Raw genomic sequence first — 14,137 nt, 5'->3', positions numbered from 1 at the left:
GACGGTTGTGCCGTCACTACTGGCGTAGTCGCTCTTGCCAAGAGCTTCGATCAGATAGTGGTTAAGTGCTGAATGAAACTCTTGCTTAAGCTGCAATGACTGAATGTGATGAAAATGCACTTTATAACAAACTCTTCAGAGAATTTTTTGGTCCAGGAATTTTGTTTGATTATTCAGTATAACCGCACTAACAATTTTTCTTACAAGGAAGAAGAAAAAAATTGGAAAGGACAAGAACAAGGAAATACAAAGCCTAGGTCCGCAGGTGACAGAGGCATTGTCACCGAGCTCGGGTCTGCTCCAAACACTGCTTGTCTGTTTTATATCAAATGAACAAATGTTCAGAGCAAAAGTCAGAGCAGAGCTTTTCAGTCGCTTCTCAGGCATCTGGAGTAGCGTCTAGGCTGGAGTCATCTCATCTCTCTGTTGTGACACGGCGACTGTACATGGATTGGGTATTCCTGCCCAGGAATTTTGATCCAAAAAAAAGTGTGAGCTGGGGGGGTGGATTAACTACCACACACAAAGAAGGGTACTGAACCCTGGTCACCTACAGGCTGCAGAACATGTAGATAATGGAGCTGTTTTGAAACTGCCAATTGTGGGCAATTCTGTCTATTCCATTCATACGAGAGAAAGGAATTAATCCTGTTTGGGTTTCTGTTTGTTTGTTTGTACTGGGGTTTCGGTGGGGTTTTTTTAACAAAAGAGCGATGTTTACCACCTTCAGTTTTAAATCTGTGACTCTTAGGTGAAAAGATACGCACAGTGGCATTAGGGACATGATCCTTACAGACTCCAGAAGATCTTAAGTACTCCTCTGCCCTCAGTGTATCCACTCAGTTGTTTTAAATGTTGACGGCTCTCCGTTCTCTTACGACAAACTAGAAGAGGCGTGGTTGCTGAACGGTACAGGAGAGAGAGACACAGTACAGCATCACATGTTTATGCCCAGTTTATCCGGGTTTGGGTTGATTGTAGCATGGATGGACAACACTTTAACTGCAGGGAGCTGACTCAGAGTTCATTAACTAAGGGGCCTTCATTAGCCCAGTGACAACTTGGTTCTTCCCGTGCCGCTCGTCTCTTTTCTCGATTCTCGTTGCGTCCTGACTATCTAGATTTCTAAATTCTTTGTATTTTGAGGAGTAGACGCTAATGAAGAATCGATTGTATTTTCCTAGTTCAGCAAGGAAGCGGGCTGTGTATACAGAGGTTCAGTTGTGAACCTGCTCAAATAACTTTGAACCCAGCTACTTACCTGAACTCAAATGCTATCTTAATTATTTACGTATTACTTGAAAGGAAACCTAAACATATTCAGAGAAATAGTTTTCTTATCTTAGAATGATCTGCATAGCTATCTTCTTACTGAGGTAGATTGCCGCATTGATATTATGTATGAGATGTCACTTATCAATAGATCCTTTGGCACATGGATTAAAAAATGTGATGTGAAAGCATTTTAAGAAGAAAGGAGACTTCAGATTAATTTGTACTGCTACAGAAATGGAGCTTGCTTTAATATGGAGATGCATGCCACTACATCTCTTGAGTAGGGAAAAATGCTTCTTCACGAATCTACCAGAGAATTCCTCATGGTGAGAGTAAATGCCAAACCACGTGATACGATTCATTTCTGGTAGTGGAAGAACCTCGGTCCCTCTTCAGATCATCTTTTAAAGTGAAAAATATTAATTGGAGAAGAAAAGTTCAAGTACAGAGGTTTGGAGACCGGATTCTCTACTCAGTGCAAATAAAAGACTGTCAGTACGTGGCATCAGGCGAGATTTGGAGACACCTGGTATAGCCTCAGTACAAACTGCAGCATCCCGTGGCGTTTTAAATTAACAGCAGCTCCTCTCGAACTGTCAACATAGACTTTTGCAAGATGCTTGCCAGAACACAGACTTGTTTCAGCCCTTTTCTCTCCCGCTCATGCCTTGTGGTGCGCCTGCTGTGTGCCCAGGCCCCCCTGCGGAAGGGAGCGCTGGGCGTGCTCCGTCACGTGGACCTTCTGCGGGCTCCAGCCTTTTTCCCTAAGGTGGCAGGAATGTGCAGTACAGCCCAAGTGCTGCCTTGCAGCGTGGTTTGTCCTTCTCTCCTCTGTTTTGGTGGGAAAAATGTCCACAGAGCAGTTAATCTTTCTTTAAATGACTGTGTTTACGCGGTAGCTGCATGGGATCTGAGCCTCATTCCGGGGGGGTGGGTTATTTGATCGTCGTTCTATGTGTTCTTGATGCATTGGGGCAGGGAGAGAAAGGCACAACTGTCACTTCCCAGCGATATGTAGGCTCCATCTCTACTGGTAAGTAAAACAGGCCAGGGACGGGTCTCTTGTCCCAGGGCTAAAAGGCACAGCATGCCTCACGCCCATGTGGCTGAGCGCTCGTTTTCCGAAAAGAGGGTGGCCTCATTCAGCCCGTCCCCTGGGAGCAGTCCCTGGCCTGCGCTGTCCCCTGAACCGTGCCCAGCCATTGTCTGGGAACATGTTAGCTGGCAGGAGCCCGAGCTGGGCCAGGGCGCGGGCTTACAATGGAACCGCGAGGGCAGGGGCATGGCGTGCCCGGCCCTCCTCCTGGGCCTGGGACCGACGTAACCGCGGCGATCCCGCGGTTCCCCGCGTCCAGCAGCACCTTGACATCACGTTTCCAGGTTTCCCGTCAGCGATGTCATCAGGGCTAACGTTAGGATTCTCGTCGTTTGGTATGAAATGGAAAGTCAAATCGCATTACAGCAAAAGAGGGGGCAAAGGATGGAACACAGCTGTCGTATTCTTTTGGAGGGGTGCAGTGCGCAGCAGAGGTGATACCTGCAGAGGCTTTTTTTTTTTTTTTTTTTTTTTTTTTTGAGCTAAAAAGGGTCGTGTGTGATTTTCAAGCTGTGCTTAAACTGAACTAGTACATATGTAAATTGAAATGCATGTATGTGAAGTTCCAGCTGGGGGAAAAAAAAAAAAAAAATCCTAAACAGATTGAAGCAAGGAAATGAATCGTTAGGGGAATGTCAGTAAATATTCAGATATCCTCACAGTTTCTTAAATAAATGCACATTTGTAGAATATCAGATTGCATATTCCAAACGCAACTTTAACTCTGTCCCTGTATCCATTCCCAGTCCTACTCTGCAGACCAGAAAACCCCTGCAGTCAGTAACTCTACATCAAATAAATTCTGAGTGTGAGTTACAACCATCACACAATATGGTTATGTTGGAATATTTTTACTATTTAATAACAGACAAAGTGGATATTTTATTTTGGAATCAAAGTGCTGTTATGTGGATTTATGGTTTATAAGGTTGGCAGTGTTTCTGAGTACTTTCTTTTCCAAAGTACATAAATATAAAGTGGTAAAAGTTTTGGTTTTAGCTTATAAATGTAGTTAATCATCTGTTCAAACAATAAAAAATTCTATTTATTAATGGCCAAGAAATGTTAGGGGGTTTGTTTTCTTCTTTTTACAAGAGACTCATTTAGGGCAACTGGATGAAATGAATAGACGGTGAATATCACAATGGTTCGGGGGGGATCGTGGCACACCACTTGATCATGTGGAACTCCGCTCGTTAATCCATTCAAGTCGTTGTGCCTCAGAGTCTAATTTAAAGGTCACGGTCTTTCTGTAAGGGTTGTGTTGACGAGGGGAAGAATGGTTCGTGTTGGATCCCTCCAGCGCGGGGCCGGGGTGCGCGCTCACCGCCCGGCGGGCTGAGGGCCCTTCTCCGTGCTCTCCGCACGCGCTCGGGATTTGCCGCGCTGAGCGGTGGGTGGGCGGTAACGTGCGAGGGCTCTCGGGGGCTCCGTGAGGATTTGTCTCCATCGTTCTGCTCTTACCTCCTGGTTTTTATCGTGGTTACAATATAGGCGAACACGTCAGGCAATTAGACATGTGAAGACCTGGTTCTGCGTGATGATTTGACTTCCTGTAGCTCGTAATGGGGTTTTTGAAAGATTGAGTGCTGTGCCATTGAATAGAAAAGAGGGTTGGAGGCCTGTGTGTGCGATCGAGTTAGGTGTGGTAGGTGAAATTTGTCCTGGCATCCTTACTGAAGCCTCCCTGTAGGCGCCATCAGCCGTGATCGGCACTGGTGCCAGAAATCACACTGCAGTGTCAGAAACATGGGTGTTCCAAGGGTGTAGCCGGGGGACTTGAAGTGTTCGCTTGTTTAACTGCAAATTAATAAAGACCCACAAGATTCTTTCTGTTTCCTGGGTTGTTGTTGAATTCTGTCAGTTTAATTCTTCTTAATATTCTTCATAAACACTGCTGGCATCCAAATTACATATAACTACTTAGGAAAAAGTTAAGTGTCATTGTGGCATATTGAAAATAACCACTTATGTGCACAGTAATGGCTTAAAAAGAAATAAATTCCCAGCGGGATTCAGAGGAGAGGAAAGAATACTTAAGATATATCTTAACCATTGTGTCAGCCAGCGTTATGCCTACGCTTTGAGCAACGTGTTCTCTTTCAGTTGCTAGAATTTCTTCTTCTGTTCTCTTTTTCGTGATAGTAGGCACTAGAAATGATCAACAAAAGTTATAAATCAAGCACAGGCTATGACCGTCGGCTACTACAATAATGATTCCTAGCATAGGAGTGGCTTTTGATTCTCAGAAAGATACAGGATATACAATGATTTTGAAATTCCTGGAAGAGTCCAGTTCTTCACGTTATTTACTACCTCTTTCCAGTAAGACTGTGGCTGTGAGAATAAAGCAAGTTCAAAGCAGCACGTACTTGACCTCTGTGGCATGAGTTTCTCCTGCACTCAGAGGCTGGCTCGTAGGCCCAGGTGCTGGGCACCGTTCAGCGAGTAGGTGACCCTGAGATCAGGCTGGGACGGTGTTACCGGGAAGGAGCAACAGCATAAATCTAAAAATTAGTAACCCCCGTGATAAATACTGGAAGGGACTGCCCTGTTGAAAGCTTCAGGACATGCTTCATGACGTCATTTAACCATCAATTGTAACTGGATAAAATTAAGAATATCTTTTTATTACATTTGCTATCTTAAATAGGGTAATGTATATTCACTTAAAGGATACACTTCTGGTTATTTCCAAAAACCAGACTTACAGGGACCAATCCTGTCTGGCAGTTCATTGTGCTTGCCGTTGTATTCTTGATTCTAAGAAAGACAGGAACCAGTAGGTTTTCTGAACAGTTACAGCATTCGTGATGAGATCATTAGAAGTGAAGTAATTGTAAAACTTGCAAATGCTGCTTACCTTTTTGTTTCTCTTTTTGAGCAAATTGCAATTCACCGGTCGATTTCAGTGTGGTTTATAGACCACTTGTGCGTGCAGGTTTTTGTACACATCACTGTGCCGTGTTGCCTGTGTTACAGATACTGCTCATCATTTTTTGCTTGTCTTTCCTTCAGAACATGGAAATTAGCACTAAAGCCTTAGGTTTAACTTTAGAAAAAACTTTTTTCAGTCTAAAGGAATCCTACAGTGTCACTTTCAATCTCTCTTGTGAAAGTTAAATTTCTTTCTCTTGCTTCCTTTTATGTTCAAAAACTTAAATAATTTATTACTGCAAAGGAATGTGTACCGAATCCAGTAACCAACAGAGGATGTGGAAAGATTTATTGAGAGAAACATGAAGAGCATTCCTGGCCAGGTGTATTTTATTTCTTTTTTTTGTGAAATGGGAAAAAAAAATGTACACCTCCAGCCAACTTCAGAGATGGCTGGAAGCCCATTTGGAAAACAGTGTCTGTAATTGTGAAGTGCTTCTCGAGACAAACGGGACAAAAAGGGATGAGGGGCATTGCTGAAGAGCGAGAAATGCGCTGCCAGATCTTGCAGGCGGCTGCAGAGTTGGCTGGCTGAGCGGGCGTACGCGCCCGCCTTCCGCTCTCCGTGTGCGTTATACAGCAGTTATACCCGTGGGAAGCGAGGGAGTGAAACCTCTGCCAAACTGGAGTAGGGGATTCTGAGCTCCTCTTTGCACCCTCGGTCCATGCCGAAGGGTACTGGAGGAGCAGGACCTGAGCACCCTTCCGCACTCCTTGCTTAACTGAGCGGGAGGTGCCGCTCGGTGAACAGCAAGACACAGCTGTGGTGAGCAGTTTCACAGAACACGAACAAATAATGTTACTGCGTATTAGAATAGATAACGTGAACTTGTGAGGAGTGTACTCTTTTGGGGGGTTACAAATTGTAACGGCGTACTTATTCAGTGATTTTTAGGACAAAATTCTAGTCGAATAGAGATGCCATTTTCCCAGGAATGATAAAAGAATCCGGTATAAATTAGCTATTCCTACTTCTATCCAGTTACCTCTCTGCAGGTTTCCTGGCGTTTACAGAAAGCGCCAAGTTAATATCACAGAATGGGTTGGGTTGGAAGGGACCTTTAGTGGCCGTTTGGTCCAGCCCCCTGCGGTGAGCAGGGACAGCTTTAGCTGGATCAGGCTGCTCAGAGCCCCGTCCAACCCAACGTTGAGTGTTTCCAGGGATGGAGCATCGACCACCTCTCTGGGCAGCCTGTGCCAGTGTTTCACCACCCTCATTGTAAAAAATTTCTTCCTTACCTCTCATCTAAATCTGCCCTCTTTTAGTTTAGAACCATCACCCCTTGTCCTGTTGCTACAGGCCCTACTAAAAAGTCTGTCCCCAACTTTCTCGTAAGCCCCCTTTAAGTACTGGAAGGCCATAAGCTCTCCCCAGAGCCTCCTCCAGGCTGAACAACCCCAACTCTCTCAGCCTGTCCTCTCGGGGGAGGTGCTTCAGTCCTCTGATCATTTTTGTGGCCCCCCTCTGGCCCCTCTCCAACATTGAGAGTGTTCCAGGGCCACCCTTCCCCTTTCAGCTTTTCCTTCAACCTCAGCTACTTCGTCTCCAGCTCCCCTCTGTGCCAGCTGAGTACGTAGGTCCCTTATTCCCGAAAAAGCAGGTTTTAACGTTACATTTTTGTATAAGTAAGTTGTTGAAACTGTTTCCTTTTTCTCCACGAATCCAAGTTTCTTAAACGTCTTCTACAAATTCTTCCTTGATGCAGAACCTTAGAAAAACAGTGGTGAAAAGACAGAGAATCAAACTGCTCCATCCTCGGGCCCCGGGCAGGAAGCTGTACCTGCATCCCGTTTGGTGTGTACACGGGTCTCATCTTACAGGACCCTAATGTTGAGTTCCCTTGATCTGTCCAATAACCCGTTCCATTGTGTACCAGTCCTTACTGTTTGAACAGCTTTCCTGACTTCTTACATCCCAGTTTAAGTTCCCTTAAGCCTATCGCTTCCAGTTTTATCCATCATGGCCGTGGAGAACAGCTGTTGCTTTCTCTTTGTGGCTCCCCTGCTGTATTTGAAACTCTTCTAGATTCTCCCTGGAGTTTTGGTTCTTTTTCTCTGTTGCTTCACAGAAATTGTTCCCTCCTATTTCTTCCTCCAGGGACGTGTATGTGCCTGGCTACACCTATTGATATTTTCCCAGCGTGCAAATGAAAATGTTACTGGTAGCAAGAGGCCAACCCTTTATAGTCCGTACAATTAAGGAAACTTGGCAATTGGACAAAGGACTCTTTCAAATGTGAGCTGGAGCGCTCAGTTAGCAGCACAGAATCAAAGTCTCATTTTATGACTTCTTCCTGTGTTGGTCTCTATACTTGCCTATCAAAACCAGACTACTTTTTAAAGGGATTTGATGCAAAGATCAGCCTGCAGTACTGCAGTCCCAGTGCTTAAATGCCTTTGTGAGTTTAGTTTGGAGACTACAGATGGGATTCGGTAGGTGCTTAAAGCTACAGGTCTTTAACTGTGCTACTCAATTAAATCTTCCATTTTGTTCCAGTGTTTTCAAACCCAAAATTCTGGGTGCCTTTTAGGTAGCAAGTGACAGAATCGAGCTTCTGTTTTGGTGGTCTCTGGATAGATGGCATTAATTGTAGCAGTTAAAATATAGTCCTTTTTAAAAAATAATTTTGCTTTTAAAATCATCATAGAGATTGGAAAATGGATATTACGATGAGATTGTGTTTCCTTAAAATACAAGTTTTAGAAGTTCAAATAAGTACAAATAAAAGTTTGAGTGTTTTTTTTTTTCAACGATCTTACGGTAATTTTACATACTTGAAATTTGATTTTAAATATTTACTCTTTGCACTTTTCTTATCATATTGTTTTCCCTGCTCTCTCTCTTTTTTTTTTTTTTTTTCCCCAGGACCATTTGCTGCTTCAGGAGACAGTAAATTCTGGTGCTGCTCTTATCCTGGCATTAATAAAAGACAGAAACCCGGAGCTGATTGGCCAGCTGTTGGTAGCATAGGACCGTAAATTATGTGTAGCTATTGGAAATGTTTCTTTTTCATCATCCATTCACCAAAGGTCTTGAATCGAACTCTGGGTTTATGACATTTACTTGTAAAGATCTTTTAATAACATATTTTTGATACTTAAAATGCAAGGCTGATATTGTATATAAAGTGTAAAATGAAATACAAATCATTCTGAGATACACTGGGTGCATACTGTGAGGAATGACACTGAAACGTTTCTGTGAGGCACTGATCACTTAAAAAGGTGCACAGAGGACACCAAAGCGTTCATACAGAGTTGTCCTTAACCCATGTACTCTAGGACCGCATGAAATAAATATTATTTAAACCAAAATGATCCTAAAGCACAGCTCATCATCTTTATATGAAATTATTTAAGAATTGCTGCTGTACCTGTTAGTGAATGTAGAGCTCATTGTACAGTGTCCCTGACAGCAACAGGAACGCACGTCGGAAGAAGCATTTGAAGGGTCAGGGCCCCGTCCTCCAGGGAGTGAAGGTAACCTCGAATCGAAGGAAAGATGCGCCCGGGGACAGCGAGGTGCTGCTAAACCCCAGCTGCAGTTTGCTCTGGCTGTAGCACCCTTAGGGCTGCACTTCTGCCAGGACCCGTGGGCCGCCGTTCAGAACTAGCTCCGGTCGCTCCGCTGAGCGCTGGGTCACGCAGGCTTGAAGGAAGAGAAAAGGGTTAAGACCCAAAAAAAAAATGTTTGGCGACCCAATCTGTAGGTAATGGCGAAACAGGAAGGTTCGGTTTGCTCGTCTACAAGAGCACGACTCCCACCTCTCGCTGGTTAGCCTAGGTAGGTGTTAGAGAGCAGGGGAGAGAACTGGGTGTTAGGAGCTCGAATATATGCAATGTTGATATTCAGGTGTGGAAAGTTGGGACAGGAAGGTGAGATGGTTACTGTGTGGATTGTCTCCAGGTATCACAGCCACCAAGAGCAATAAAGAAGAGGACGGTCCTTGTCCCTCACTTCCTGTCAGACTCGGGAATTCCATCTCTCCCGCAGCTCCTGAAGGGGCTGGGTCAGTGTCTCACATACCTGCCGTGACTGGCATGAGGTCTTAGAGAAGTATCCCCACCAGAAGTGTCCAGTGAGTCCCCCTTCAGTCTGTCCTGAGTGAGAACACTGTCAGTTCAGCAAGTTTCCCTCTGAAACCAGCATTTCTCCCCGTACTCCCACCACGTTTCTCTCCCTCTGGTGCTCAGACAAAACGTAGGATAGCATGATGCGCGCTTGGTCACCTTCCCCTTCCTCTTTCCTTTCACTTGACTGTCTACATCTCTGTTTTAAATCCCTTTTAGAAGCTGATGTTGATCCCAAACTTCCTTCATTGCATGATAAAGCAGTTGTTCGCTGACTGTTCTGTACCCAAAGCTCATGCTTTCTTCCACACCGAAGTAATCCTAAAGCAACTAACGAAGTTCTCGTGCATCGTCTGCTTTCTTCTTTACTTCTCTCTCCTCTCTACTTTGATTAACAGTCTGTCCTTTTCTGACACTGTACAAGACAAGCATTCACATTGGCTCTGTGTATGGCTATACAATGGGCATGTTTTATTCATATATATATATATTCATGCCTGTTCATATGCAGAGTACGCAAATAAATGAGGAGCTAAAGAATTTATTATTAGTATTCATAATTTAACAGGACAGCTTTCACAAACCAGTTTTCTGAATTTGCTTTTACATTAATAAATTTGACAAAGGAATTTGTCTCACAGGCGTTGAAAAGACATGATGAAAGATGTCTCTTTGACTGTACTTTGCCATTCTTCTTCGCTTGAAGACTGCAATACAGTCTGTGATGCTTCTTCCCAAATAATAAGCAAGTGAAGTTAGAAAATCCTTCGTGTTTTCTCTCCACTCTGATTTATACATTGTGATGCTGCCTTGGCATTGGTTTGTGTGTAACTTCTCATGTGCTTAAACAGAACCTTTTACTTTGTAGGGTTGTTTTACTTACCTCATTCTCTGAAAAGGATTTCAGTCCAATTAAAAATGTTACTGCAATGAGCTGCTGTAATGAAAAAATAGATTATGGTTGTTTATGGACTTATTTTGAAAAGAGAACAGACGATGCACAACAAAAAGTAAGTTTCAGGTCATCAAACATACTTAGTACTAATCTTAAACGGAAGGTAATGAGCTTTATTAATGTACTGTTAATCATTGCATTATGGATTTTTTTTTATCTTTACCAATCTTTTTAAATAATCTGCGAACACTGAGAAAACTATTTTGCTGGAAGCAAATACACCAACAACAGAACTACTAAAACAGATCACAAAATACTAGAACTGCAGGGAAAAAAAACAAAACAAAAAACCGAAGCTGGACTGTGATTAATGCTATTGTGTATCCAAACGAAATTTAAATGGTCTTTTGGATTATTGTTAATACTTACAATGGGAATAAAGATATAAAATGAAATTAAGAAACTGGTTGATTGGTTTTTGTCTGTGCATAGCGTCTCACAAATAGCAATATACATGAGAAACTTGGCAGCCTTTTGTACGCACATGCTGTTTTGAATTTAACTAGTGAATCAGTCACCACCCATATTGCTTTGAACATTTGGACAGAGATAACACAGAGTAAATAAAAGCTCAGGCTCTGCCAGCCTTGCTTACCTTAGTCCTCAAGCACTCTAATTAGTATTCCTTGGGCAGTGTTCATCAGAGAAGAGAATACAGAATCTGGCCCTTGAAATGCTTTTCGTAAGGGCAGAGCTGAGTGAATTAGATTTGTGCGTTGAAACGAACTCACTTCATGCAAAATCTGAAAACTAAATTATTTCATTTGTCGTAGATCAGTTGGCAGAAGAATTTCCAGTTACAATCTTTTTTTTTTTTTTTTTTTCTTTAGCTTTCCAGGCTACCTAGGTTGAAAAAGATGGCTTGGTGGTCCTCTAAAAAGGATTGAAAGAAAGAAAAGGACAGAAGATGGTGGAATTAAAAAACAAACAAACAAAAAACCCAAACCAAAACGCAAAAAGAAACAAAGTGAGATGTGACCCTATTGTAATCGGTTGGCTTCAAAATATCCCAGTGAAGCTTTTACCTCACCTCGATAACTCACGTAGGCTGCAGGACGATGTGTGCCTGGATGCCTTGGCGCTTTTGGTGCGTTCGGATTTGTAGTTCGACGTGACGCCAGAGCCCCGCCATCTCCACAGCGCCGGTCTGGGTGCCATCCAAACAGAAGCCTCCGAAGACACGTCAGGTTCCCGATCAGTGCTTTGCACTTTCCAGTGATACAGCAGCTTTTCCTGTCCAGAGGCCACCCCACCAGAGAGGGGTCACAGTTTTTTGCTCTGTTCTCCCTGTCTCGGACACTTGCTGCTGGGCACTGCTTGTTGTTCAGGTTTTATTTCTGAAGGAAAGCACATTTACTTCCAGATACGCAAAAGCATTTTTATCTTGTATCTCCTTCCTCTTCACCCATAACTGTGATCTGACAAACGCCAGTTCACCTTCTCAAGCACCCACCAAGATGTGCAGACACCGCAGGCTTCCCTTTGTTCCTGGTGAGGAAGGTTTGGGGCTCAGGACAGGCTGGTGTTCCTGCAGGAGCCAGAATTCCGGGCGGGAGCTACCTTTGACCTGGCCCGGGGTGACTGCTCTGCTGCTTGGGACATATACGTGGCTGGTAGCTGTAAAAACGGCCTGTGATGGGATGAATCGAGCCCTTCAGAGTGTTAGTAACGCCTCAACCTTGTATTTTTTTAAGTTTTATGATTATTCTCTCTGGTCCATTTGACAGACGCACTAGTCTTATTCCTGTCTGACTGGGAAAAAAAGTATTTAGTTATTAGATTGGTTAAATCAGGTGCTTAGTTTACTAGATGGTCGATTTTTCTCTGTGTGTAGGTAGCGAAGGAATGGTATTCAGAGGAGTTTCCTCTTGTTTGTTTCAAAGATCACTTATTAAAACCACAGCTGATTCTCACTAAAACAGGGAGAGCTGCTGAGACTTGTAAAAAGAATATCTTTAAGGGCTCCCATTGGTGAAATCTGTTATGAAATATTAAGTTATAAATATATATCTTATCTTTATCTTATATCATTATCTTATAGAAATATATAATCGTGATATAAAAAGTTCAACAATAACTACATTGTTTAAAGCCAACCTTGAAGAGCTGAGTTCTGAGAAACTAAGAAACCGCTTTGGTTATTCCTGCCCAACTCAATCGGTCCAATCTTTTGCACCTGGTTTTGAAGAATTTGTAATGGTGCCCAGTTCAACGACTGGTGCCCCACTCTGGGCACCTACAGTGAGATGTGAAGGCAAAGTATCAAACCCGGTTTGAATCTTTGTGCCCCCAATGCCTGCACTTTCAGCTTCAGACTGGTAAGTTTCTATGATGTCTGTCTCCCTCGGCCTGTCGCTCAGCCCAGTTATTTACCACAATTCCGTTTGTCTTGTGCTTCTGGCAAGCACCAAGGGGAAGGAGCAGTCACTGACACTGCGTTTTTCCCAGTATACGTTGATTTTGATTGACAGGGCTGTAAAGCATTTGTCCAATATACATGTTCCTTGGTTATTTCTTCCAGGAACACTCCATTAGTTTTGGGGGCTGAAACCCACAATTTTAGTGCCTGTGCTGAGGAAACAGTCCCAACTGTGAAAATACATTTATGATAGAATTTACTCAGCTTGCGTACACCAACCTGGGGAGCAGTGGCATGTCTTCATATGTTTATTCCCCGGTTAAGTACGCTGCTCAGTCTTCAGGTGGAAATGGATCTTGTCCTTCATCCTGCAGATATTCCTGCCTCAGAAACTGAAATTATAATTCAGTTAAAATGCCACAATGCTGAATTATAACACATTTACAAGGATAAATGATGGTAAGATAAATAAGATCACTATATGATAAATGAGAGTAAGAGACTACTCTCGGTAGCGCCTGAGAGGGCAGCTCCGTAAGGCGCTTCCCTGTTCAGCAGCCATTTTAGATAAGCGCCTCCCTTGGCTAGTTAGTTGTTGCTACTTCTGCATCTCTTTCTTCTTCGTTACTCTGCCTCCTTCCTTTTGTTTCCTTGCCTCAGACTGGCCCTGTCGCTGCACATTTCTGGTTCCCTTTCCATTTCAGCCATTCCCGTCTTCTCCTGCGCTCTTCTCCCATCCTTTCCCCTACTTCTGGTAACTTGCTCTTTCTCTCCCTATTTGTCACTCCCTTTCCATTCCTCCCAGCCCACCATCGTCGAAGGAGACGATTCCCCCCCCCCCCCCCCTCCGCTCCCTCCCCCTGCAAGCCAGGCCGTGGTCTGGCATCAGAAACCCTTCCTCGCTCCTGGATCGAGAACTGAGGCGTTTGGGGCTTTGGCACCTCGGCGCTGCTCGCAGCTGGGACCGAGAACAGATGTCACTTCCGCTGCCAGCTGCAGGCAGATGGGCAGCAGCCGCCCGGAGGGACAGACCTCCTGCGCGGCAGCTGCTGGGCTGACACTCGATGCCGCTCATTAGCCGGAGTCAAGCTGCAAGCGGAGCCATCCCACCGAAGGGGAAATAATCCGCTCCAAGGTCAGGCCCCCCCTCTCCCCGCCCCCAGCTTCAGTAGCATTAACTTGGGTTTGTAAAGTCAGCACCTAGTCGAGGAGCCAGATTTGCAAACCGATCAGGAGCGCCGCGACAAGAAGAAGGGAAAGAAAAGAAAAGAAGTCAAATCCAGGTAGGGCTTGCAGTCCTGGCGGACGGAAAAAAAAAGTGTGTTTTCACTTACAAACCCGTGGCTTTGCCAGGAGTTGCTCAGAGACAAAACCCGAGGAACCCCACGATGCTGTGTGAAGCAGTTCCTTTCCACAGCAGAGACCCGGCCTGACTGAAGCCCCA

The 14,137-nt window shown here is 44.1% G+C and overlaps 1 protein-coding gene across 2 annotated transcripts in view; it reads left to right on the top strand.

Moving 5' to 3' along the window:
* CRPPA (CDP-L-ribitol pyrophosphorylase A) overlaps positions 1-8,279 on the top strand; it is a 115,428-nt gene extending 107,149 nt beyond the window's left edge. For both annotated transcript variants that reach the window (XM_086468321.1, XM_086468320.1), the window contains exon 10: positions 8,175-8,279. In XM_086468321.1, the coding sequence (XP_086324447.1) occupies positions 8,175-8,279 (105 nt within the window). The remainder of the gene's footprint in view (positions 1-8,174) is intronic.
* The last annotated feature ends 5,858 nt before the right edge of the window (positions 8,280-14,137 follow it).

This window comes from Leptosomus discolor, chromosome 7 (genome assembly GCF_034619465.1).
Source record: "Leptosomus discolor isolate bLepDis1 chromosome 7, bLepDis1.hap2, whole genome shotgun sequence".
NCBI classification, from domain to species: Eukaryota; Metazoa; Chordata; class Aves; order Leptosomiformes; family Leptosomidae; genus Leptosomus; species Leptosomus discolor.
Note: the sequence above shows the minus strand (reverse complement) of the source record. Positions and strands in the feature narration are given on the sequence as shown.